This window comes from Giraffa tippelskirchi, chromosome 2 (genome assembly GCF_054371585.1).
Source record: "Giraffa tippelskirchi isolate mGirTip1 chromosome 2, T2T-mGirTip1v1.2.pri, whole genome shotgun sequence".
In the NCBI taxonomy this organism is placed as follows: domain Eukaryota; kingdom Metazoa; phylum Chordata; class Mammalia; order Artiodactyla; family Giraffidae; genus Giraffa; species Giraffa tippelskirchi.
In genome coordinates this window covers 31,822,293-31,848,035 of record NC_137276.1, presented here as the reverse complement: position 1 = coordinate 31,848,035, position 25,743 = coordinate 31,822,293, and the positions used below count along the sequence as shown (strand labels likewise).

The 25,743-nt window shown below is 42.9% G+C and overlaps 2 protein-coding genes across 15 annotated transcripts in view; one reads left to right on the top strand and one right to left on the bottom strand.

Moving 5' to 3' along the window:
• MORN4 (MORN repeat containing 4) overlaps nt 1-12,038 on the bottom strand; it is a 24,908-nt gene extending 12,870 nt beyond the window's left edge. For 2 of the 7 annotated variants that reach the window (XM_081549926.1, XM_081549907.1), the window contains exon 1: nt 726-870. The gene's annotated coding sequence lies outside the window, so the exon portion shown is untranslated. Of the gene's footprint in view, nt 1-471; nt 602-725; nt 871-11,793 lie in introns of those variants that run through there. The other 5 variants (XM_081549918.1, XM_081549905.1, XM_081549934.1 and 2 more) reach the window with 3 other exon arrangements.
• Nucleotides 11,719-25,743, top strand: part of PI4K2A (phosphatidylinositol 4-kinase type 2 alpha) — a 26,145-nt gene continuing 12,120 nt past the window's right edge. For 4 of the 8 annotated variants that reach the window (XR_014071195.1, XR_014071190.1, XM_081549738.1 and 1 more), the window contains exons 1-4: nt 11,719-12,172; nt 19,621-19,821; nt 24,331-24,462; nt 24,835-24,988. Coding sequence is in view for 5 of the 8 variants with exons in the window: in XM_081549738.1 (XP_081405864.1) it covers nt 11,738-12,172; nt 19,621-19,821; nt 24,331-24,462; nt 24,835-24,988 (922 nt within the window). In the remaining 3 variants the exon portion in view is untranslated. Of the gene's footprint in view, nt 12,173-19,620; nt 19,826-24,330; nt 24,463-24,834; nt 24,989-25,743 lie in introns of all 8 variants that reach the window. The other 4 variants (XR_014071196.1, XM_081549751.1, XM_081549726.1 and 1 more) reach the window with 2 other exon arrangements.

Below are 25,743 nucleotides of genomic sequence, written 5' to 3'. Positions count from 1 at the left end.
ATTCTCCCTTCCACAGGAAAAGTAAACAAATGTATCACTATTAGATAAAGGTGTTATTTAGGAAAACTGTGAGACACTTAAGATTGCAGAAAGTGGAAAGAAAATCCTGACGCCAGAAAGAAGGTCAAAACAAAAAACCCAGAGGCCTTGGGGCGATGGGGACTGCTAGGAAACTATTCTAGTCCATGAGAAAGGAAAATGCCTGGGCTGGGTTCTAATATAGCCAAGTGACTTCCGCTGGTACCTCAGCAGTTTGGAGATGCTAGACGTAGGAATGTCACCATCAGCTAATTTAAGCATCCCCTTTCCCAAGCCTCACTGAGTGTGTGCGGGACGCCTCTCTACCAAAGTGTGACAGGCGAACCCTGAGCAAACAAAGCCCTAGACCGCAAGAAGGCAACTCTTCTCGTCGACCTCCCCATTTCTTCTCCCACCGGTCCTGGCCTTTCAGCACCGCTCCTTCCCACCAACCGGGGTCAGCTCTTCCACGCGGGCGGGGTCTTCCGTTCACATAGGTCTGCCATCCGCTCTTCACAAAGCCCCCACCCACCCCGCTCGCTATCCTGGGCGCCGTGGGCTCCCTCGGGCCTCAGAACCCCCCCGGGTTTTGGGACCCCCGCGGATGGACCCGCGCTCCCCAGCCCCTGTCATTCGGAAGGGGCTCCCCAGTCCCTTTTCCCCGATCACACTCTCCCGGCCCCCTCCCAGCCGTGCTGCCAGTCAACCTGGGCCGGGGCTTCAAAGATGATCGTCTCACCCCGACGCCGGGCTGCAGCTGCCCGGACCTCCGTTCCGCCCGGCTCGCCCTTGCCACCTGCCTCTCCGCGGCTACCTCCAGTGCCTGCCCCACTTGACGCCGCCATCCCGGGTAGCCACACTGGGAACAATTCCCGCAGCCCATTGGCTGTTACCTAGGCAACCGGTAGCAACGCCACTCCCCATTGGGCCAGCCCCGGGCTCTGCGCCATCTTTGTGCGGGGCAGTGTCTCAGGCTCCCTATGCTGAATACCCGAAAGAGGGGTGGGGCGGAACTACAGTCACGTCTCAGCCACCGGAAAAACTCAGAACTCACCTATCAGGGGTAGCCTAGCTGACTAACTAAACCAAACCAAACCAAACCCGAGTCAGAAGCAGCAATGACCACCTACACCAGCGTCTCCTATCCTGCTCAGATCTCCACAGTTGTCAGAGGCACCCATGAGGAGCTGAAGGACAGAACCCAAAACTGAGTTTTGAGGTTGCGACTTTGTAAATTGTAAAGAGCAAGACAGGACAACTGCAGTTTCATAAGTATCCTTCCTGTGCCAGCATTGTGATATCAGGGCACTTTTGCATTCACTATACGGATTTGTGTTGTCGTTGTCATTACTCATACCATTTATATTTAAAATACAGTGTCAAGACTGGAATAAATCCTCCCAAATATCATGCACACCAACCGACTTACCCATATTTATTTACTGAACAATGTGAAAGCTGCATGATGCTAGCTAGGTTCTGCCAGGTTAGAATAGACATGATCACAGCTCTCATAAGATTTACTGCCTCCATGTGGAGAAGAAAAGATTCGTGCAGGTGGAAAAATCCAAGACTATATTTAATTATTAAGAGAAGGCAAGCACGTGAACAGAGTAAGTAGATCTCTCCTCTGAATTTGGACTTCCTAATCTGTAGAATAGGATGGTAATAGTAATAATGATAAAGTCTTCCCAGAACTTGTACAAAAATACAACATAAAATTCTCAGTACTGTGTCTGACCTTGTAGGAGTCTGACACTTTAAGTATTCAGTAAACTGTAGATTTAAATGATTGACATTCTGTCTTCAGATCCCGTCTTTGCTACCAAATGTATGTGACTTCAAGCAAGTTGGTAAGCTCTCTAGCCTGTGAAATGAGTTTGCACTAGCAAACCTGTAAGATTTGGTCCAGCTCCAACTCACTGGTTCAAGGAGCTGAACTATGTGGTGTTAGCTATGGATATAAGTACAATAGTTGAGAGAATATAGTGTTAATAAAACATATTAGATTGGAGAATGTGTATTTAGAAAATATGAATAAATAAAGTTAAATAGACTGGTCAAATTATGGAAAGACTTGAAAAATTAGAAGATATGTTTTGCAAAATGTGGTTTCTCAAATCTGCAAATTTGTAGACACAGAAAGTAAAATAGAGGTTACCAAGAGCCAGGGGAAGAGGAAATTATTGTTTAACAGGTACAGAGTTTTTGTTGGGATGAAAAAAAAGCTTTGGGTATAGATAGTGATGATAGTTACACAACATTGTGAATGTATTTACTGTCACTGAATTAGACACTTCTGAATGGTTAAAGAGCCTCTTGATGAAAGTGAAAGAGGAGAGTGAAAAAGTTGGCTTAAAGCTCAACGTTCAGAAAACTAAGATCATGGCATCTGGTCCCATCACTTCATGGCAGATAGATGGGGAAACAGTGGAAACAGTGTCAGACTTTATTTTTTTGGGCTCCAAAATCACTGATGATGGTGATTGCAGCCATGAAATTAAAAGACGCTTACTCCTTGGAAGGAAGGTTATGGCCAACCTAGATAGCATATTTAAAAGCAGAGACATTATTTTGCCAACAAAAGTCCGTCTAGTCAAGGCTATGGTTTTTCCAGTGGTCATGTATAGATGTGACAGTTGGACAGTGAAGAAAGCTGAGCGCTGAAGAATTGATGCTTTTGAACTGTGGTGTTGGAGAAGACTCTTGAGAGTCCCTTGGACTGCAAGGAGATCCAGTCAATCCATCCTAAAGGAGATCAATCCTGGGTGTTCATTGGAAGGACTGATGCTGAAGCTGAAACTCCAAAACTTTGGCCACCTCATGCGAAGAGTTGACTCATTGGAAAAGACCCTAATGCTGGGTAGGATTGGGGGCAGGAGGAGAAGGGGAAGACAGAGGATGAGATGGTTGGATGGCATCACTGACTCGATGGACATGGGTTTGGGTAGACTCTGGGGGTTGGTGAGGGACAGGGAGGCCTGGCGTGCTGCAATTCATGGGGTCACAAGGAGGCGGACACGACTGAGCAACTGAACTGAACGGAATGGTTAAAATGATAAATATTACATATATTTTACCACAGGAAAAAAAATATGGTTTCTTGATCAGAGTGGTGACACAATCAAACCAGTGTTTTAAGAAAATTAATCTGGCACTGACACCAGAGATGATCAGAGAGAGAGTGAAAGCAGAGAAACACACTCAGAAGCTCTGGCAGTTGCAGGGTGCCAGACTGAGCGTCCAGTGCAATACAGCAGTTAACTGCTGGCTATCTGTTTTGCTGCAGTCCATGGGGTTGCAAAGAGTCAGACACGACTGAGTGACTGAACTGAACTGATCTGTTTTGCACATGATGGTGTGTATGCATCAGTGCTGTTCTCTTGATTTGTCCTTTCCTTTCCTCCCCCACCTCCTGTGTTCACTATATGTAAAATAGATAGCCAATGGGAATTTGATGCATGTCTCAGGAAACTCAAACAGGGGCTCCGTATCAACCTAGACGGGGTGAAATGGGGAGGGAGATGGGAAGGAGGTTCAAGAGGGAAAGGATATATGTATACCTATGGCTGATTCATGTTGAAGTTTGACAGAAAACAACAAAACTCTGTAAAGCAATTATCCTTCAATTAAAACTAAGTTAAAATACATATATAAAGATTAAAATATCTAATGAGTTCATACTGGTAAGCCCAATTCAAATATGGGACTGCAAGGCTTTTACTTAATTTCTTCCATTCTCTGTCTCTACTTTTCTTCCACCCTGATTCTCAAGGGTACAAATGACGTTAAAATATCTCATAGTTACTTAACTGGTACCTTCCACACAATTGGTAAATTATACACAATTGACAATGCTAATATTACCGCCATGGTATTGCTGAAAACAGTTGTTTTGTGCATATTCTCTCCCAGTTCTCCTCCTTTTTTTTGTTTTAATTATACTTTATATTGTCACTTTGCTTATTTAGCTTATATGCAGAGTACATCATGTGAAATGCCAGACTGGATGAAGCACAGCTGGAATCAAGATTGCAGGGAGAAATATCAGTAACCTCAGATATGTAGATGACACCAACCTTATGGCAGAAGGATAAGAGGAGCTAAAGAGCCTCTTGATGAAAGTTAAAGAGGAAAGTGAAAAAGTTAGCTTAAAACTCAACATTAAAAAAATTAAGATCATGGCATCTGGTCTTATCACTTCATGGCAAATAGATAGGGAAACAATGAAAACAGTGACAGACTTTATTTTGGGGGGCTCTAAAATCACTGCAGATGGTGACTGCAGCCATGAAATTAAAAGATGTTTGCTCCTTGGAAGAAAAGCTATGACCAACCTAGACAGCATATTAAAAAGCAGAGACATTACTTTGCCAACAAAGGTCTGTCTAGTCAAAGCTATGATTTTTCCAGTAGTCATGTATGGATGTGAGAGTTGGGCCATAAAGAAAGCTGAGTGCCTAATAATTGATGCTTTTGAACTGTGGTGTTGGAGAAGACTTTTGAGAGTCCCTTGGACAGCAAGGAGATCAAACCAGTCCATCCTAAAGGAAATCCGCCCTGAATATTCAGTGGAAGGACTGATGCTGAAGTGAAGCTCCAGTACTTTGGCCACCTGATGTGAAGAACTGACTCATTGGAAAAGACCCTGATGCTGGAAAGATTGAAGGCAGGAGGAGAAGGGGATGACAGAGGATGAGATGGTTGGATGGCATCACTGACTTGACGGACATGAGTTTGAACAAGCTCCAGGGGTTGGTGATGGACAAGGAAGCCTGGCATGCTGCAGTCCATGGGGCTCAAAGAGTTGGGCAGGACTGAGGACTGAACTGAACTGAGCTGACACTTTATTTTAAAAAGAAAGAAAGAAAGAAACTATTGCAATAATGTAACTAAGACATCCCGAAAGTACCAAAACTAACGAGTGATCAGTGAGGATGGACAGAAAGGGGTAACTATGAAACACATTTCATAGAAATAATTAATAAGAAGCAATGTAGTGTTGAAAGCATGGAGGTAGTCTGACTGGATTTGGGTCCAGCTCTGCCATTTATCAGTTGCATGACCGTCAGCAGGTTAGTTTCCTTGGTTTCCAACATCATAAGGCTGTAATGCCAGTTACATGGCTTAATCCCAGTAATGCATGTAAAACAATACTTGCCACACGCTTAGCATTTGGTAAGTCGTAGATGGCTCAGTGGGTAAAGAATCCGCGAAACAATGCTGGAGCCACAGAAGACAGGGGTTTGATCTTTGCCCTGGGAAAATCCCCTGGGGAGGGAAATGACAACGCACTCCTGTGTTCTTGCCTAAAAATTCCCATGGACAGAGAAGCCTGGTGGGCTACAGTCCATGGGGTCGCAAGAGTTGGACACGACTGGGCAACTAAGCATGGATTCAGCACGAGCTCTTAAAATGTCTAGGGAATGTACTGACATTTGTCAGTAAAAGGAAAATCAAGCTCTAAGAGGTAAATACAGAAATAATTTCTGAGGGTTTTCCATAGACAAAACTCAGAATTCAAAGGAGAACTCTGAATCTTGGAGCTCTTCTTGACCATAATTTGAAGCTTAAGGGCTAAATGAGATGAATCATACTAAGAGGTCATCTCTGTGGCTTTGGCTCCTGGGACATAAGAGGCAAGTATCACTTAATTATTTGATGTCTAGTTAGGAAAAGGAAATACATGTCTTATAACTGAAAAGGAAAACTGAACCATCTGTATGGACCTTTGCCCAGGTTTACTTGGCAAAAAAAAAGTGTTTAAGACATTCCTATTGTTAAAAATAAGACACAGGCCCCAAATAGAATCACTTAGGCTAAGCTCTATGTCACCAAACCTAAACCTAATACCTTTCTTAATTACTGTTTCAGCCTCTCCCAGACATGGAATCTTAAACCAGGCAATCTGGAATTACCTGGTCAGCACTAGTGAGGTAATCTTTCTAATAGACCCTGTCAGCCTGGCCCTTAAAGGAAGGGGAATCTTGCCACAACCAATCTGCTTTTGCTGTAACTTCCTTAGCTCTTTGCCCTCTGCCTATACAGGTCTTTCATTTTGTGCAGCTCCTCAGATCTCCTTTCTATCTGCTAGATGGGATGCTGCACAATTCATGAATCATTTAAGAAAGCCAGTAAGTTCTTTAAAATTTATCCAGTTGAATTTTGTTCTGTAATACCATACATACAAACAATAGTACAACTAAACAAAGTTCTTTTAGTTCTTTTAGTTCCCTACTTCTAGTTAGTTGTGGCAATAATTTGATTCAAGAAAGAATGATTTTTAAATATCGGTTACTATATGGCTGGTCATCTTTTGTGAAAACCTATGCTTTTAGTCTGTTGGTTTAAACATAAAAACAAAAACAACATCAACAATGTTAACAAAATTAAAAGTTACCATTTGTTGAATGCTTTTTCGTGTGCTAAGCACTCTGCTTAGTATTTTATGTACTTATCTTGATTCCTATTTAACCAATTGAGGAAGGGATTATTACTCACATTTTACAGAGGAGGACACCGAGGCTTAGTTTAGTAACGTACAAAATAATGTGTGGAGCTGGAGTTGAAACTCAGATGTCTCTGACTCATTCTTTTCCCAATGATGAAATAAATATTCACATTTTAAGACAAGAGAAGAACTTAAACATTTTGTCTGCCAGTTTGGACTTCCTTCTTCCTCTCTAGTGTGGATTGTGCATCTGCCTTATCCATTAATCAGACCTCCTCAATGGCAGAAATACCTTCTCAACTATAAAGATCCAATATTCTTCTTCTGGCTCCAGCCATACAGCTCCTTAGAAAATAATGTTCATTTCTCAGTCCTTGTGTGTACAGACATATTTGGTGAACTATTAACATATGTACAATTCCAGTATATCATTTCCATTAAAGATAGCAATTAGTGAAGAACAGACTGATTCGACCACCTGGGGAGATACTAGGCTCCAAGTAATAGAAGTTCTTAGCTTAAGTACTTACTTATGACTTTACTAATGTTACTAGCTATGTTACTTGTATTCTGCCTATTTTATGGAATTATTGTTTCTTGCGTTACCAAATGTGAAACTGAGTCTCCAGTAAAATTAATGATGATTAATTGATTTGAAATGACTGACCAGATACATAGTCCTATAAGATCAATGATGTAATAGTGTAACTCTAGATATGGGAAGAAACAACAAAAGGAAACTATTTCCTGGACCATAACAGACAAGTAGGATAGGTGGTCAAGAGGCTCTGGGCTACTGTTAACAGAGCCTAGTCCAGTAATAGCACATGGAATAGCCTATGAATGAAATTCTCACCTGACCTGGGAATCAGCACACCATGGGACAAATTGGTCACAAAATGCCTCCCAAGCCCTGGCTGAAATTAAGACCGAAAGAGAAGGGACTGTAAAATAAAGAACGTTACCCACCATTCAGTTCTACAAGAATCAAGTCATTAGGCACGGCAGTCACCGACCTACAATATTTGCCATGATGTGATGGGACTGGATGCCATGATTTTAGTTTTTTGAATGTTGAGTTTTAAGCCAGATTTTTCACTCTCCTCTTTCACCCTCATCAATCATTAAGTAAGATATCTGTTCCTTGTGAATAGCAGTAAACTTCTACCAAGATGTGTGCTTAACTGCAGTACCTATTCCTCAAAATCATGTCTCCCCTCCCCTCCCCTCTTCAGAACTGTGTTCATAGTTGTCTGAGAGACCCTCTCCAAGGTTATAATCTTCATGCTGGATCAAATAAAAGTTTCCATTTCTTTTGTAAATTGACTACTGAGTAATCCCACAGTGCCCTCCCTCCTCCCAGTGATATAATTCCATTCTTCCTTTAAGACTTAGCTCATAGCACATGCTGAACTTAAAGCCTTTGCTGACTCTCCAGTCAATCCCCAAATTGCTGAATTCCTATTATGGAGTTTCCAGCTCTCATTATTGGCTCTTTTCCTCCTACTGCCTCAGAGAGCTGTGGTCTTCAGCTTGTGGGCAGGGGCTATATTGTCCTTCTCTTTTCCACTAATAAAAATGTACTGAGCACCTACAAAGTTTAGACACTGAGGTTTCATAGTGATGAACAAAAGAAGTCATGGACTCTTACTTCTTGGATCTCAGAATTTTTTAGGCTAATGGTACCATATTTTTCTTCAATTAACAAGCACTGAGATTTGAGTCACGCATTGTGTAAACTGCATGAGGACTGGAATTTTTGAGAACTTTTTTACTTAGAGCAGGGATTTTGTTCCTTTGCTTCACTCCTGGCTCTCTCAAAAACAGTAGGTGCTCAATAAATATTTAATGAATGAGCACACGATGGAATGACTCAGACACAAAGACCACAGTTCCCTGATCTCACAGCTGGCTCATAGCAGGTACTCAAGAAATGAGTGACTGACTGATGAGGTCAGTTCAGTTCAGTTCAGTCGCTCAGTCATGTCCAACTCTTTGTGATCCCATGGACTGCAACATGCCAGGCCTCACTGTCCATTACCAACTCCCAGAGTTTACTCAAACTCATGTCCATTGAGTTGGTAATGCCATCCAACCATCTCATCCCCCTTCTCCTCCTGCCTTCAATCTTTCCCAGCATAAGGGTCTTTTCAAATGAGTCAGCTCTTCGCATCAGGTGGCCAAAGTATTGGAGTTTTGGCTTCAACCTCAGTCCTTCCAATGAATATTCAGGACTGATCTCCTTTAGGATGGACTGGTTGGATCTCCTTGCAGTCCCAGGGACTCTCAAGAGTCTTCTCCAACACCACAGTTCAAAAGCATCAATTCTTCGGTGCTCAGCTTTCCTTATAGTCCAACTCTCACATCCATACTTGACCACTGGAAAAACCATAGCCTTGACTATATGGACCTTTGTTGGCAAAGTAATGTCTCTGCTTTTTAATATGCTGTCTAGGTTGGTCATAACTTTCCTTTTAAGGAGTAAGCATCTTTTAATTTCATGGCTGCAATCACCATCTGCAGTGATTCTGGAGCCCAGAAAAATAAAGTCAGCCACTGTTTCCACTGTTTCCCCATCTATCTGCCATGAAGTGATGGGACCGAATGCCATGATCTTAGTTTTCTGAATGTTGAGCTTTAAGCCAACTTTTTCACTCTCCTTTTTCACTTTCATCAAGAGGCTCTTTAGGTCTTCTTCACTTTCTACCATAAGGGTGGTGTCATCTGCATATCTGAGGTTATTGATATTTCTCCTCGCAATCTTGATTCCAGCTGGTGCTTCCTCCAGCCCAGCGTTTCTCATGATGTACTCTGCATATAAGTTAAATAAGCAGAGTGACAATATACAACCTTGACGTACTCCTTTTCCTATTTGGAACCAGTCTGTTGTTCCATGTCCAGTTCTAACTTGCTTCCTGACCTGCATACAGGTTTCTCAAGAGGCAGGTCAGGTGGTCTGATATATTCCCATCTCCTTCAGAATTTTCCACAGTTTATTGTGATCCACACAGTCAAAGGCTTTGGCATAGTCAATAAAGCAGAAATAGATGTTTTTCTGGAACTCTCTTGCTTTTTTGATGATCCAGCAAATGTTGGCAATTTGATCTCTGGTTCCTCTGCCTTTTCTAAAACCAGCTTGAACATCTGGAAGTTCACGGTTCACGTATTGCTGAAGCCTGGCTTGGAGAATTTTAAGCATTACATTACTAGCGTGTGAGATGAGTGCAATTGTGCGGTAGTTTGAGCATTCTTTGGCATTGCCTTTCTTAGGGACTGGAATGAAAACTGACCTTTTCCAGTCCTGTGGCCACTGCTGAGTTTTCCAAATTTGCTGGTATGTTGAGTGCAGCACTTTCACAAGATCATCTTTTAGGATTTGAAATAGCTGAACTGGAATTCCATCACCTCCACTAGCTTTGTTTGTAGTGATGCAATCTAAGTCCCACTTGACTTCACATTCCAGGATGTCTGGCTCTAGGTGAGTGATTACACCATCGTGATTGTCTGGGTCGTGAAGATCTTTTTTGTACAGTTCTTCTGGGTATTCTTGCCACCTCTTCTTAATATCTTCTGCTTCTGTTAGGTCCATACCATTTCTGTCCTTTATTGAGCCCATCTTTGCATGAAATGTTCCCTTGGTATCTCTAATTTTCTTGAAGAGATCTCTAGTCTTTCCCATTCTATTGTTTTCCTTTATTTCTTTGCATTGATCGCTGAGGAAGGCTTTCTTATCTCTCCTTGCTATTCTTTGGAACTCTGCATTCAAATGGGTATATCTTTCCTTTTCTCCTTTGCTTTTTGCTTCTCTTCTTTTTACAGCTATTTGTAAGGCCTCCTCAGACAGGCATTTTGCTTTTTTGCATTTCTTTTTCTTGGGGATGGTCTTGCTCCCTGTCTCCTGTACAATGTCACGAACCTCCGTCCATAGTTCATCAAGCACTCTGTCTATCAGATCTAGTCCCTTAAATCTATTTCCCACTTCCATTGTATAATCGTTAGGGATTTGATTTAGGGTGTTGCAAAAACAACACCCAGTTGTGGATGTGACTGGTGATGGAAGCAAGGTCCGATGCTGTAAAGAGCAATATTGCACAGGAACCTGGAATAGTAGGTCCATGAATCAAGGCAAATTGGAAGTGGTCAAACAGGAGATGGCAAGAGTGAACGTTGACATTTTAGGAATTAGCAAACTAAAAATGGACTGGAATGGGTGAATTTAACTCAGATGACCATTATATTTACTACTGTGGGCAAGAATCTCTTAGAAGAAATGAAGTAGCCATCATAGTAAACAAAAGAGTCCAAAATGCAGTACTTGGATGCAATCTCAAAAACGACAGAATGATCTCTGTTCATTTCCAAGGCAAATCATTCAATATCACGGTAATCCAAGTCTGTGCCTCGACCAGTAACGCTGAAGAAGCTGAAGTTGAACAGTTCTATGAAGACCTACAAGACCTTTTAGAACTAACATCCAAAAAAGATGTCCTTTTCATTATAGGGGACTGAAATGCAAAAGTAGGAAGTCAAGAAACACTTGGAGTCACAGGCAAATTTGGCCTTGGAGTACAGAATGAAGCAGGGCAAAGGCTATTGGAGTTTTGCCAAGAGAACGCACTGGTCATAGCAAACACCCTCTTCCAACTACACAAGAGAAGACTCTACACGTGGACATCACCAGATAGATGGTCAACACCAAAATCAGATTGATTATATTCTTTGCAGCCAAAGATGGAGAAGCTCTATATATACAGTCAGCAAAAAAAAAAGACCAGGAGCTGACTGTGGCTCAGATCATGAACTCCTTATTGCCAATTCAGACTGAAATGGAAGAAAGTAGGGAAAACCACTAGACCATTCAGGTATGACCTAAATCAAATCCCTAAGGACTGTTGAGGTAGGCTGCTTTATTTGTTCACTGCCAAATAAGATCCAGCAGTGGGAAGCTAAGGGCGGGGCTGGGCTGGAAGGGAAAGGGGGCGTGTCTGACCCGGGAGCTTGCTCTTGGAGCATGCGCAGTCTTCAGAGAAGGTGACGGGCATAAAATGCGGAGGACGGGATTGCGTAGGCGTTGTTTCTGATTGGATACAGTCTGCGCGCGAGGGGTCGTGCCTACTCGTCGCCAAGTAAACAGGGAAGGTAGGGGCGGGGCCAAGGAGGCACCGGGACCTGGTTGGCGGCGAGAGGGTTGAGGGTTTCGCGGATTGGTCCGGGGCAGGAGCTCAGCTGTGTGGAGCGCACCGGGTCCCGGAGCCCGCGGCCTGAGGGATGGACGAGACGAGCCCACTCGTGTCCCCCGAGCGGGCGCAACCTCCGGACTATACCTTCCCGTCCGGCTCGAGCGCTCACTTTCCGCAGGTGCCGGGGGGCGCGGTCCGCGTGGCGGCGGCGGCCGGCCCGGTCCCCTCTCCGCCGGGCTCGCCAGGCCACGACCGGGAGCGGCAGCCACTGCTGGATCGGGCCCGGGGCGCGGCGGCCCAGGGTCAAACCCAAACCGTGGCGGCGCAGGCCCAAGCCCTGGCGGCCCAGGCCGCGGTGGCGGCGCACGCCGCGCAGGCCCACCGCGAGCGGAACGAGTTTCCGGAGGACCCGGAGTTCGAGGCGGTGGTGCGGCAGGCCGAGTTGGCCATCGAGCGTGGCATCTTCCCCGAGCGCATCTATCAGGGCTCCAGCGGAAGCTACTTCGTCAAGGACCCTCAGGGGGTGAGAGCGGGCTGGGGACTGCGGCCGCCGGCTTCGGGGAGGGTGAACCTGTCCGGGGGAGTTTGAGGCTTCGCACAGTCAGAGGGAGAAGGGGTTTTGAAAGCCTGCGAAAGGGAAAAACTACAGTGCAGAGCTTCGTGGGCAGGATTTTGGAATGCCACTGAGAACTGGAGATGGAGAAGCTCTGCGGAATGAAGAAATAAATCAGAACTTATTTGGTAGGGGAGGAGTAAGCGGAAAATGAAAAGAGGAAATGGACCAGATAGAGGTGAGGGGCCCTGCGGTGTGGTGGGGCAGTTGGCCTTTGGACAGAGCCTGGGAGATGCTGCTTTCTAGTAGGTTCCTTAGCTTTAAACTACAGACATTTGTTCAGCTACTTACTTACTGATTTGAGCTTTGAGCCCGTCCTTTCTTTTTGGACAGAATCAGTGTTGTCACTGTTCATCCAGGAGGACCGGTGACCCATCAGGGGCTCTGATGGTTCCCTTCCAGCCTTCTCTGTTGTGGGGATGTCTTCTGCCGCCGACCCAGGTCTCCTATTGGCAGACGTTGCTGATTGAGTAGACTCATCAGTTTCATCTGTCCTGGTTATTTCTCACTTCTGAGAAATTGTTCAAATCCTTTTTTACTGTACCTCAGTTTAGAGTGTAAAGTTTGAGAAACATGGGACTGTCAGTTACCTTTTACTTTCATTTCTCATCCAGGACTAGTGTTTATCTCACCTTTATTTTGTCCCTTTTATGTGTTTAAAGGCAGATGAGGATGAGATGGGACATGGAGTGAGGAGGGTAGCTGAAAAGTGACATTTATTCTTTTGATTAGGGTTTCCGTGGTGGCTCAGTAGTAGAGAATCTGCCTGCCAATGCAGGGGACGCAGGTTCCATCCCTGACTCCTGGGAAGATCCCCTGGAGAAGGAAATGGCAAGCCACTTCAGTCTTCTTGCCTGGAGAGTCTCGTGGACAGAGGAGCCTGATGGGCTACAGTCCATAGAGTTGCAAAAGAGTCAGACACAAGTTAGTGACTAAACAGTCCACCAACAGATCAAACTAGAGGTGTCTTTGAAATATCAGGGAGTCAAAAAATTTTCAAGTCTACTATGTTAATGTTCTCAGGTGGACCAGAATGACTTACTGGAAAAATATACTATTGTTATTAAAATGATGGGGATCAGAGTTCCCTCACATTTTCCCTACATCTCTCTTGTGTGAACTCTTTGAGATTGGTGGTGTGCTCTTTTGACAGGAGTGCTGAATGGCCAGGATGCACTGTGACTTGTAGCTCTTGGTTAGGTTCATGTTGGATCCAGTTCTTCTCCCAGATGTTGTCCTGGAATTATCACCAAGACCCAGAGAGCATTTCCACCATCAACTCAGTTAACATAAACTGAGATGGGAAAAAGCTTTGAGAGTAGTTAAGTTTTTCCAAATCTCTCAGATAAGGGAGTAGTGAGTTAAATCAAAAGCTCAAACAGGAACCATCACTTCTAGAAGAAAAGGAAGATAGGGTGTCCTTGGGTTTAAATGTTAGGGAGATGTTCATAATTTTTTATTTAGGAACCAGACTGAAATCTAAGATATAAATGGTTTTTATTTTGTTGCTAGCTTGTTGGTTGAAGGGGCTAAGATTATCTTTGTTAGGTACAACAGCAGGAGGAAGATTTTTGTTTTTCTTTCATGACAGTGTTACAGCTGCACTGTAACACTGGAAATGTGTTGGGTCAGCAGAGAAGTGATCTGATGCTCTGACAGGTGGGAGTAATGTGATCTCTCAGTTCTACCTGGCAGGTAAAGTACTACCACCTTAGTACATAGGCCATGGAGAATAGCAGACTATGGATATGTTTCTTGGTGATTTGCAGGATCTTAGTCTCCCAAATTTCCTGGCCACTGTCCTTTCTTAGAGGGAAAGTCAAAATACATATGACCAAGCAAAACTTATTAGTGTAACCATTCTGTTCCCACTGAGGAAAATGTGGTTCAGAGCAGAGGATCACTTCCTAAATGCTGTGGTGGGTTATACTAGACCACAAACTAACTGTAAGTTTTATCATCTTTAGCCCTGCTCCAAATGTGTTTGTTTATTTTATTTAGAAATACTTAGATAGTATTTACTGTATGCCAGATACTCTTAATGTGCTTTACAGGGCTTCCCCGATGGCTCAGCGGTAAAGAATCCGCCTGCAACGCAGAAGACTCGGGTTTGATCCCTGGGTGGGGAAGATCCCCTGGAGAAGGAAATGGCAACCCACTCCAGTATTCTTGCCTGCAATGTCCCACGGGTAGAGAAGCTTGGCAGGCAGCAGTCCATGTGGTCGCAAAGAGTCAGACACTACTGAGTGACTGAGTACACATACATAGATAAAAACAATACATTAAAAAAAAATAAAGTGCTTTACAAATAATAATTCACTTAATACTCATAACACCTTCTGAGGTAGGTACTATCATTGTCCCCACAGATGATAACACTGAGACACACAGTACAGCTAATTTGCCCAGAGTCTCAAAGCTATTAAATGGAAGGCAGGTTTCAGACCCAGGCAGACTGGCGCCAGAGTTCATGCTTCTAACTACCATGTCCTGCTACCTCAGAGTTAGTCATCTGAATCTCTGGTTTCTCTTTTCAGCTACCATATTGGTTAGGACTAAATTTGGCTGTGTGTGACAGAAATTTTTAAATAATAATAACTTGAATAAAAGTACATTTGACTCTCATGAAAGAAGTCTACAGACTGCTTAGAGCTGGCATGGCATTTTCCTTTATCGGGGAGACAGTATGAACAGTATGCATCCATACATCCAGCTGGTCAGCCATCCCTAGCATATGGCTTCCACTTCGTGAGCCAAGATGGATGCTCAGACTACAGACATCTTGTCTGCTTTTCAGCCAGTTGGAAGAAGGAGAGGAGGAGAAAGAGAACACCCTCTCCCTGTAAGACATTTCCTAGAAGTTGCACTAGACTGTTCTCCTTACATCCCATTGTCCAGAACTGAGCTTCAGTAGTGACTAGAACTATAGTCTTTATTTTGTCCAGCTAAAAATCAGGGACCTGTGCCCAAGGCATAAGAGGGAACAGAGATTGGGGGAACCAGCAGTTTCTGCCACAGGTAACTTTTGGAGCTGGACAATCTGAAAGGTTCTTGAAGATAACAGCCCTGATTTCATTTCCCGGTTGAGAGTGGTTTCTTCTTCAGAATGAGCAAGTACGGACCTGAAATAGTAAGATGGAAAATGCTGGATCAGGAGTCATGGTAGATTGCTCAGGTTACCCTCCTCACCTGCATCCTTGTGTTTCAGGTCTCAGGCTGCTCATGAAAGTATTTTTTGCGCATTTTCTGTTTTGAGTGGCTAGTAATACTAAGCATTCATATTGCCAAATCATAGAACAGCATATGACTGACTAGTTTCTTAGGACAAATAAATGAGATACCGCATATGAAAGCCCCTGGCCTAATTCCTGGTGCTTAGCAGGAGTTCAGAGAGTTTTGCTTCTTTTTTAAGTTACATGCCAACTGACCCCTGGATTAGGCTTTCTTGGATACATGGCATTGAATAAAGCAAAAGTAGTGTAATTCTAAGAGGATCCATTCCTATTTAGGATAGTAATTCATTAGACAATTCTAAGTGGTATTTGCAAAACAGTTCTATAGATACTTCTCACATGTTCTAGGAGCCTGGCCTTATATCAGTAATTTTCAACCTTTTAAAAATACTTTCTTCACCAAGAGTTTGTCTTGAAAATAATACAGTATTATTTTCCATTTTTCAAATATAAATTTATATTGTAGTATTGAATGTGTTTCTTCCAACCACCTGTGTCTTCCAGGAAATTTTGATGTCCTTACATTTGGTTGAGAATGACACTAATAGCCAAATAAAGAATAAGGATCTCAGAGTAACTTTTTTTTAAAAATAATTTTATTTATTTATTTGGCTGTGCTAGGTCTTTGCTGCTTCACAGGCTTTTCTCTAGTTGTGGTGAGTGGGGGCTGCTCTTCATTGCAGTGCACAGACTTCTCATTGTGATGGCTTCTCTTGTTGCAGAGTACGGGTTCTAGGGCTAGGGCTTCCGTAGTTGTAGCACGTGGGTTCTAGAGCACAGGCTTAGTAGTTGTAGTGCGTGGGCTTAGTTGCTCTGAAGCATGTGGAATCTTCCCAGACCAGGGATTGAATCCATTGTTTCCTGCATTGGCAGACAGATTCTTTACCACTGAACTACCAGGGAAGCCCCCAGAGTAACTTTTTTATTACTCAAATGTTAAGATGCAGTCATGTTTATATACCATACATAGATGTAGTTTGGAGATTTTTAAGCATCATCAACACACCATCTGTTATAGGGAGCTGTCCCAAGCCACAAGTTATAATCGATGAGGCAGATTGGGTTGATAGCAGTGAACAGGAGAATAAATATGGCTGAATCTCTTTTATTGCATTCTATTTAGATCCCATCTTCTTTTAGGGTCTCACATATTTGGAGTAGTCCATCCTTTTCTTTTGTAAGAGTTAACATGTAAATCAAGCTTCTCTACCTAAATAGTTAAGTCAAAAAGTGCTGTTTCCATCCAGCCTCTACAGAATACAGACTTACCTTTTTCACTCTCATTTCCTTATAAGTGTATAGTAGAGATTTCAAGAGGTTGTGTGATATCGAAACAGATTGAATGTTAAAGAAGATGTGAGAATACAGTTTTCTTCTATTGAGCTAAACATTAGAGATTTGCAAAAATGTAAAACAATACCAGTCTTCTCACTAAAAATTGTTTTTTTAAATATAGTTATTTTTCAAAAAACTAGTTACATATATTAGCATGTAATTGGCCTGTTTTTATGATTAGGTGAATTAAATAGTTTTGACATTTTAGTTTTAAGTTCTAATAACAGCAAATATACATTTTACCCATGTAAACAAAACCTTTGGAGGTCTTTAATAGTTTTTAAAAGTTTAAAGAAAGTTTGAGAACCATCCACTTTGTATTCACCAAACTTAAAAAAAAAACAAACTTTTATTTTATGTTATTTCTGTATATTTCACTGTATAATATGAGTGATGTGCTTGAGCTGTCTTCTGTCTTAGATTTTAGTATAGCCTAGTACACTGCTCCTTGGAGCTGCTGGATAGAGCCGGAAAACACTTTGGGTTTCAGGTTTCAGTAATTGTGGGTCTGGCCCTAGCCAAGCCCCCGTTGCTTCCTTATGCACTGCTGTTTTTATCCTGAACTTCATGTATTACTGTTACTCGAGCTACCTGCATGTTAACCCCTTTGTTAAAAGGGATTTTAGTAAATGGATGTTAAGGGTGGGTGTTTTTTAAAACACTGACATCAAACTGAAGCTTTCTCCTACATGTAAACAGAAATTGAAAGTTTATTAAAGAAGAGAGAGAATATGGTGAAATGAATTAGGCAGTATTTTCTTCTTTCTCAACCAAATAATGGTGGGTGGTTTTAGAGTTTGTTTTCTATGAATTAGGAGAATATTCTTGAGTCTTCAGTAACACAGTTGATTATGTGAAGTTAACATTAGCTTTGGAAATGAGGCCAGACGCTGCTTTATGTGTCTCTCTAGGAAACCCACAGAATGCCGATACACTGTATTGTGCCAACTAGGTGAACTGAAGCAACGCTTAGTCCTGAAAGGGACTTGTCCCCCTTCTGTCTGAATGTCCTTCTGTTCCTCCATCCTTCCCGCCCCCCACTATTCCCCTACTTGTGCATGCCAGACATTATTATTTAATGAAACCCTTGTTACACTGAGAGAATCATGATGACTAATGCTTTTAGAGTCGATGAAATGCTTTCTGATTCTCCTTATGGTGGAAGGAAATTGAGAAGTTTGAGAGGTCGGTCTATAAATGATGCTTGGCTGCAATCTTGGCCTTCAAGTTCTGCTCTTTTTTTGGCTGAGGGATCATGCGGCTTGAGGGATCTTAGGAACAGGAATCAAACCTGTGCTTCCTGCAGTGGAAGTTTGGAGTCCTAACCACTGGACCATCAGGGAATTCCCAAGTTCTGCTTTCTTTAAGTGGAAGTATTTAAGCCTCAGTCCTGGTATTTTTCAGCCCCACAAATAGTCTTGGTTTCCCTTTCACTGGGGACCAGCTTGCTGAACTCCACATTGTACTTCAGTGAACGGACTGGTGGGTTCTGGGATGGGCCTCAGGTTGTCCTGTGGTTTCACTGCCCAGGTTCCAGAGAGTTCCAGTGGAGTCAAAAGTCATTCTCTGTGAGCTGAGCCAGTTACTACTGCTGCTATGTGATTCAGAGCCCAGGGCTCCAGGGGTGTGGAGACAAAGAGGAATATTGCCAAAATAGGCCTCTTCCTAGCCACTTTGGATAATAATGTAATTCTGAATGAACATATGCATTTGACTTTTTCCGGTGAATAAGTTTATCTTTAAGAATCAGTTGATTTCTTTTGTACTTCTTTTCTCTTGCCTTCTTGCAAGGCTTCTTGAAGGGACTGGCCTCAAGATTGACCAGCTATTGTTTCAGACATATGCCTAGCCAGTTCCTAATATGAGTACTTACATAATGCAGGCCGATGGATGGATGTTTTTTTGCTATGACTGGCCATTGAGGAAATGACACCCACAGGAAAATGTCTTATGACCCAGACTAGCTTGAGTTGACTGTGGGCTGAGGGGAGAGGGAGAGTCATATGATATTAAGATGAATCACTTGAATAGCATATTTACTTTACTTTTCTTCCTTTGAAAGTACCAATTTGGGGACTGGAGGGAATGAGATAAATATAAAACAACCTAAGGGGGCTGGCTTGGGGAAGAAAGCCTTCCGGAGGGAAGGCCTTAGTTTCTAGATTGCAGTAGCATCCCATATATCTGAGGATCTTTGAGGATTAAGTTATTGTCTGCTAGAGAAGATGGATCTTAATCTTTGTGGTCTCTCATGTCCTGGTCTCTTGCTATCAGAATTACTTAAAAGAACCCATTCTAACCAGGTAGCAGACTCTTTTTCCTGCTGTGATTTTTCTTTTCCATTGCTTACTTAATTTGTCATTCCTAAACTTGTTATTTTAAGATGGGTGGGGGTAGTAAGGCTGATAGAGGAAGTCAGCCATTGATAAAAGAATTTTCTTAAACTCATTCCATAATACCTTATTGACTTCCTTTCAGTTGATACTTTCCTTAATTGATGTGGAGCAACAGTGAGTATTAATGTACCTTAGAAGTTGGGGTTTGATGGTGTTAAAATCTGCTGTACCATTGATACCAGATTGGCATCTTCTTTGGCCATAGCCCTTTCTGGTAGCTTTATTCTCAGCTACGCATGTGAGCTGGTGTCTTCCCTTACAAGAGAAGTGTCTTAACTGTACATAGGGATTGTCTGCCTATGCCCTCTCATTTCCTTCTAGAGTCTTGCTGACCTGGTCTGTGAGCCACTGGCATGAACTTACCTTTAACACCCTTTTCCTTTTGTCTCTGTAGAAGATCATCGCTGTTTTCAAACCCAAGAATGAAGAGCCATATGGGCAACTTAATCCTAAGTGGACCAAGTGGCTGCAAAAGCTGTGCTGCCCCTGCTGCTTTGGCCGTGACTGCCTTGTCCTCAACCAGGGCTACCTCTCAGAGGCAGGGGCCAGCCTGGTGGACCAAAAACTGGAACTCAACATCGTACCCCGCACAAAGGTCAGTGACCTATCTTCCGGATGCCTTTCTGCCTGGCCAGAGTTTTCCTGGGCCTAAGCCCTGGCTACATGTTAGTGGGACTACTAGATCCAGTGAAGGGCTCTTTGTGCCCTGAGTCTAGGGTTCTCAGCCTTTTTTTTTTTTCTTGGTGGGGAGTGGTATGTGTAGGCTTATGGTTTGATCATCTGATGAAAGCTGTCCTGAGAAGGATACACATAAATTTTTTGCATACAATTTCAGGAGGTTCCCTTCTGATGCACATGTATGGGCTCCCTGGGCCTTTGGATCCCAGGTAACCCCAAGCTGGTTAGAAACCTAGCTATTTTTGTAGCTCACTCTGAGGTTTCTGAGCCATTCCAGGAGTTAGACACAGTCTACAATGGACTAGCTGATTGTCAGCTAAGCACTAATGTGAGGTCTGGCAAGTAGGACTGTAGGGTTGGCTGAGGGTTAGTGTAAAGGTCTGGCCTGAACACTTACAGGGAACTGACAAGGAATTCTCCTCACCCATCTTTATGCTATGGGATTCTGGTGCTTGTCTGAACATTACAAAATTGGGTTCTCAGATCCAGGCAAATCCACACTTAGAATGGATTTGTACATACCTTATATGTATTACAGACTTAGCTAAAGTTCTAATGAAGGATCTGGACCATACCTCCCACCCCCTTTCAGAAACATGTTTAAATATAGAATTGATTGTATACAGTTTCAGAAAGTTTACTGATACTGGGTTAAGAACCACTGTGCTACAGGGTGTCTCATGAATCCTTCCAAGGGTTCCGAGGGGAAGAAATCTTCTGGTCAGCATATGAACATCTAAGGACACATCATCACCCATTTAGTATACAACTCCCTGAGATTTAGTAACAGCTTAAGGTGGAACTGTGGTCTGATTCCCTATGGCTGCAGGGCCATCTTTGTATCTCTGTCTGGGTCTTAACGTTCTTTGAAAATTGGATAAAAGCTATAAATTTTGTTCCCACAAAAAATATACATATTTGCAATTACTGTATATAATTTCAAGAGGATGGTTCATGGACCAGTTGAAATCTACCCTTTGACCCACAGGAACTAGATTAAAAACCCCTGTTTGAGGTTTTCTTTGCAGGTTTATACAGCAGACTGTGGGCAAAGAGCCCAATCAGCAGACAGGAGCTTCCCTTCAAATCTGTTTTTTCCTGTTTTCCTAGGGTATGTTACAAGAAAATGTGATAGTTGTGGATGTTTAAGCCCATATGTCTGCTCCTTTGCCAAAAAACTTCAAATAAGCCAACTAGTTTGTAGGGAAGTAGAAATTAGGGACAACTTCTTGAAATTTCCTTCTCTCATTCTCAGCACCTAGCAAAATACTATACTTCTAGTAAGCATTCCTTAAATACTGGCTGAATCAGTGAATAGATATCAAACCGTGAAAAAAGAACAGTAACAGAGATCCTCCAACCTCAGGCCAATGGAGTGAATGTTTGATATATTTGATTGTAGTTCCCAGCTCATAGCTCCCATCTGACATCTAAGTCACTGCCTGGCCTTGTGCAGCACATTCCTTCCCTTCGAGCTTTCATTCTCTCTGTGTGCATAGAGTGAAGCAGCACACTGAGCATCTTACATGACGATGAATGCTCCTGAAATCTCCGGCCTAACCTGAAATCCTCCCACCAGGCCCCTCCTAGACTCTAGAAACCCTTCTAAGTACTCCTTGCTCATCACTCTGTAATCTCCTTTCTTTGCTGGGTAAATAGCAGACCACCCAGGCCCCATGCCTGTCTGTTTTGCCTATGCTTCTCAGTGCAGTGCCTAAGAATCAGGGATCGAGTTCAAATTGTGGTGCTGCAGCTCTTTATTGAGTAATCCTTGGGCAGGTGAGTTAAGACACTCCCGCATTCTCTCCCTTTCAGTTTCCTCACTGTAAAAAAATAGAGATATAAAGAGTTCCTCCTTGGACTTCCCTGGTGGCACAGTGGATGGGAATCCACCTGCCAGTGCAGGGGACATGAGTTTAATCCTTGGTCTGAGAAGACTCCACCTACTGCGGAGCAATTAAGCCCGTGTGCCACGACTTCTGAGCCTGCATTCTAGAGCCCATAAGCTACCACTGCTGAACCTGTATGCCACAACTGCTGACGCCCATGCACCCTAGAGCCTGTGCTTTGCAACAAGAGAAACCACTTCAATAAGAAGCCCGAGTACTGCAAGGAAGAGTCGTCCTTACTACAGCTAGAGAAAGCCCAAGCGCAGCAGCAAAGACTCAGTGCAACCAAAATAATCAGTTTAAAAAAAAAAAAGAGTTCCTACTTGATGGGGGTGGCCATTAATTTACACAAGATAATCCATGTGGAATATATAGCCCAGCACCTGGCACAGTGTAAATACTCCATACATTTTAGCCTGTGGTATTTTTATGACTATTCTAATCATTAATGCCACACCTCACAATCCTGTTCTTCCCCATCTCTAGTCTTCCTCTTTCCCTATTAGAGAACCTTAATGAGGCCTGAGGATCTTTTGCATCAAAAAGTCAGCAACAAAAAATCTTGTCTTCCACGAGACTGAGATGAGACAGAACTTTGCAAGCTTAGCATAGCAGCTGCTGGAGAATAGTAAGAGGAGATCTCTCTCTTTCCTGCCTCCCCACCCTTGTGACAGGATTCTATCCAGTTGATCACAGTATCTGTCACTATGGAAACAGTGCTTACGTTGTGCTAGAGCTTCAAATAATAAGGCTCTAATTCTCACTTGATCACTATCTCTGCTCTCTGTTCCTACAAGGTTTCAGGTTATGAGAGTTTCATTAGTCATAGGGAAGGAGTGGTTCACTGATCAAAAATAAATCTGATGAGGGAAAGTGTGGTATATGTCTTGAGAACAGGGTTTTCATCATAGAAGCTGGCAAGGTAGTCTTAAGAAAGCCTTTTTTCCCTTTTGTTCTTGTGCCTATGTTTCCAGATTGATAAGGTAGAAAGTGCTAACCTATAATACATCTTGGCACATCTGTTTTAGGTACTCTGTTAAAACTGGATGGATGGATGGATGGATGGGAGGAAGGGAATTACTTTATGCTATCTCTAAGGTTCAAGGGCAAAATAATTAGTTACTTGTAATGAATTTTACAAGGTTTAGGAAAAGAAGGAATTTTCTTATAAATTTTATTTTTGGTATGTATATACTAAAACTCAGTGCTATCTGAAAGAAGCTTGTAACTCATTCATTCATTCACTTAATAAATAGGCATATACCAGGCACTGTTTTGTACTCGGGATGCTAATGTAAATAAGAGGTTCTCATCCACCCCACATTTCATTAGTTTTAAAAAACAAGTTAGATATGGATAATCATGAGACAGTGTGGTTAAGTGTAATAATGGATGTCCAAATGGATTATGGATTATAGTGGTATCACTGCAGTTTGACAATCAAGTGTAATATTGGTGGCCCATTAAAAAAATTTTTTAAAAGGTAATGCATGCATCTAATGCAAAAATTAGAAGGCACAATAGATTAAACAAACCCCCTACTCTCATGGCTCAGCAGTTAAGCATTTGCCTGCAGTGCAGGAGACGCAGGAGACTTGGGTTTGATCCCTGGGTCAGGAAGGTCCCCTGGAGAAGGAAATGGCAACTCACTCCAGTAATCTTGCCTGGGAAATCCCGTAGACAGAAGAGTCTGGTGGGCTATTGTCCATGGGATCACAAAGAGTTGTACACGGCTGAGCACACCCACATACCTAAACAAAGAAGAGTAATCCAGCTTCTCTCCCACCCCTGTCTTCCAGCCACTTGATTTCCTTCCTCAGAGGCAAGTGTTATTACTAGTTTCTTGCTTAGTATTCCAGATATAGTCTATATAAATACATAGCAACTCACTAAAAATGAAAACCAGTTTTAATGTTTGTTTAATTTTTAAATGTAAATTATTGCCCACAGTATAAAATTCAACAGGAAATAAAAAGGTATGGAATAAAGTGCAATTTATTTTTATCTGGAGAGAAAATAGACCCTGGACCATCTTCTCCTAACCCCGGAGCTAGCTGTAGTGTCAGCGTAATTCATTCTAGATGCTATAACAACCCCTGAAGTGGGGTTGCAGTGGTTAACACAATAGGAGTTTATTTCTTGCTCACATCAAGATCCATGCCAGTTAGGCAGCTCTCCTAGATCCACGTCACTTTATATAGCCACAAGAGTTCTTGGATCCTTCCGTGATGTGGTTTTACTATCTCAGAGCCCTTCATTTCTTCTAGCTGCACAGATTGGGAAATATGAACTAAGGATCATGGGAAATTTTAGGGGCCAGGCCTGAAAGTAATATGCATATATCACTTTGTCAACATTGCATTGGCCTGAACTAGTCACATACTCTCTCCTACAAGTTAGAAGTGCTGAGAAATGCATCCTTTCCATATGCAGAAGAGGAACAGTACTGGTGAGCCTCTAGCTATTATTCTCTGCGATACTGGTATAGTTCCTAGAACTTCATTCTAACCTTGGTATCTCTTCTATTTCCATTGTAGGTAGTGTACCTGGCCAGTGAGACCTTCAACTATAGTGCCATTGACCGAGTGAAGTCCAGGGGCAAGCGGCTTGCGTTGGAGAAAGTGCCAAAAGTTGGACAGCGGTTTAACCGCATTGGGCTACCACCAAAGGTATAGACTGCACCTAGGTGGCTCATCAAAGGTAGTGATTATAATGGCATAACCATCCAAATGGTGCAATAAGGTGTCTACAGACTCACCTTTGGCCACTTGAATAGCCTGCCCTGAGGCACCAGTCTTATTCATTTCTGTCAAGGGCTTAAGGTTTGAGGAGTAATTCTCAGAGAATAGAGACTATAACTTTCTTACTTTACTTCCCTGGACCATTTAACTGTGCCTTTTGAATTTGGATGAGCAATTACTGTCACAACCCTTTTCTAATATAAACTCTGTAGGGCCTTAGTGGGTACCTGGCTTACTCCTGGGATCTTTGGACTTGGGCTGTAGGGAAATACTTCTTCTATTCTTCCTTTTTGGTTGCAGGTTGGTTCATTCCAGCTCTTTGTTGAAAGCTACAAAGACGCAGACTACTGGCTACGGCGTTTTGAAGCGGAACCCCTTCCTGAGAACACTAACAGGCAACTGCTCCTGCAGTTTGAGCGGTTGGTGGTCCTGGACTACATCATCCGCAACACTGGTGAGTAGCTATGGGTGGTCCTGTGCCCTGTGCCTGGCTGTGAGAAGCCACAGGGCAGACATGGAGGCTTGCTTGCCGAGCTTGGTATCAGAGTACCCTGTCAGGATGAGTTTTGAATAAGACAGAAGGATTATACACATTGGAGAGGGTGCTGAAAATACTTTTTCTAGATCAGTTTTGTCTGGGTACATCATGTGTAGTTATCAGAGGTGGTGAGTACTTACGTTTCATCTTCACTCTCTCCCAATCTCATACAGAAGACACTTTGGCTCTTCTAAAGCAGCACAAAGAGTGTTCTCATCCTTGATCCCTAGTCATTTGTGGTAGCCTGGCCTAGTACAGGACAGTTTTGTCTTTAAATGCCACATCTAAGTGGACTCATATCTTCCCAGGTGGTGCTAGTGGTAAAGAGCCTACCTGCCAATGTAGGAGATACAAGAGGTGCTAGTTCGATCCCTGGGTCAGGAAGATCCCCTGGAGGAAGGCATGGCAACCCACTCCAGTACTCTTGCCTGGAGAATCCCATGGACAGAGAAGCCTGTCAGGCTACAGTCCATGGGGTCTCAAAGACTCGAACATGACTGAAGCAACTTAGCATGCATGCATTCAAGTGGACTCATACAGTATTTTCATCCTATGACTGGCCTAGTCACTTAGCATAATATCCTCAAAGTTCTTTCATATTGTAGGATGTGTCAGAATTTCTTCCCTTTTTAAGGTTGAATAATAGTCTATTGTATGTATATGGCTCATTT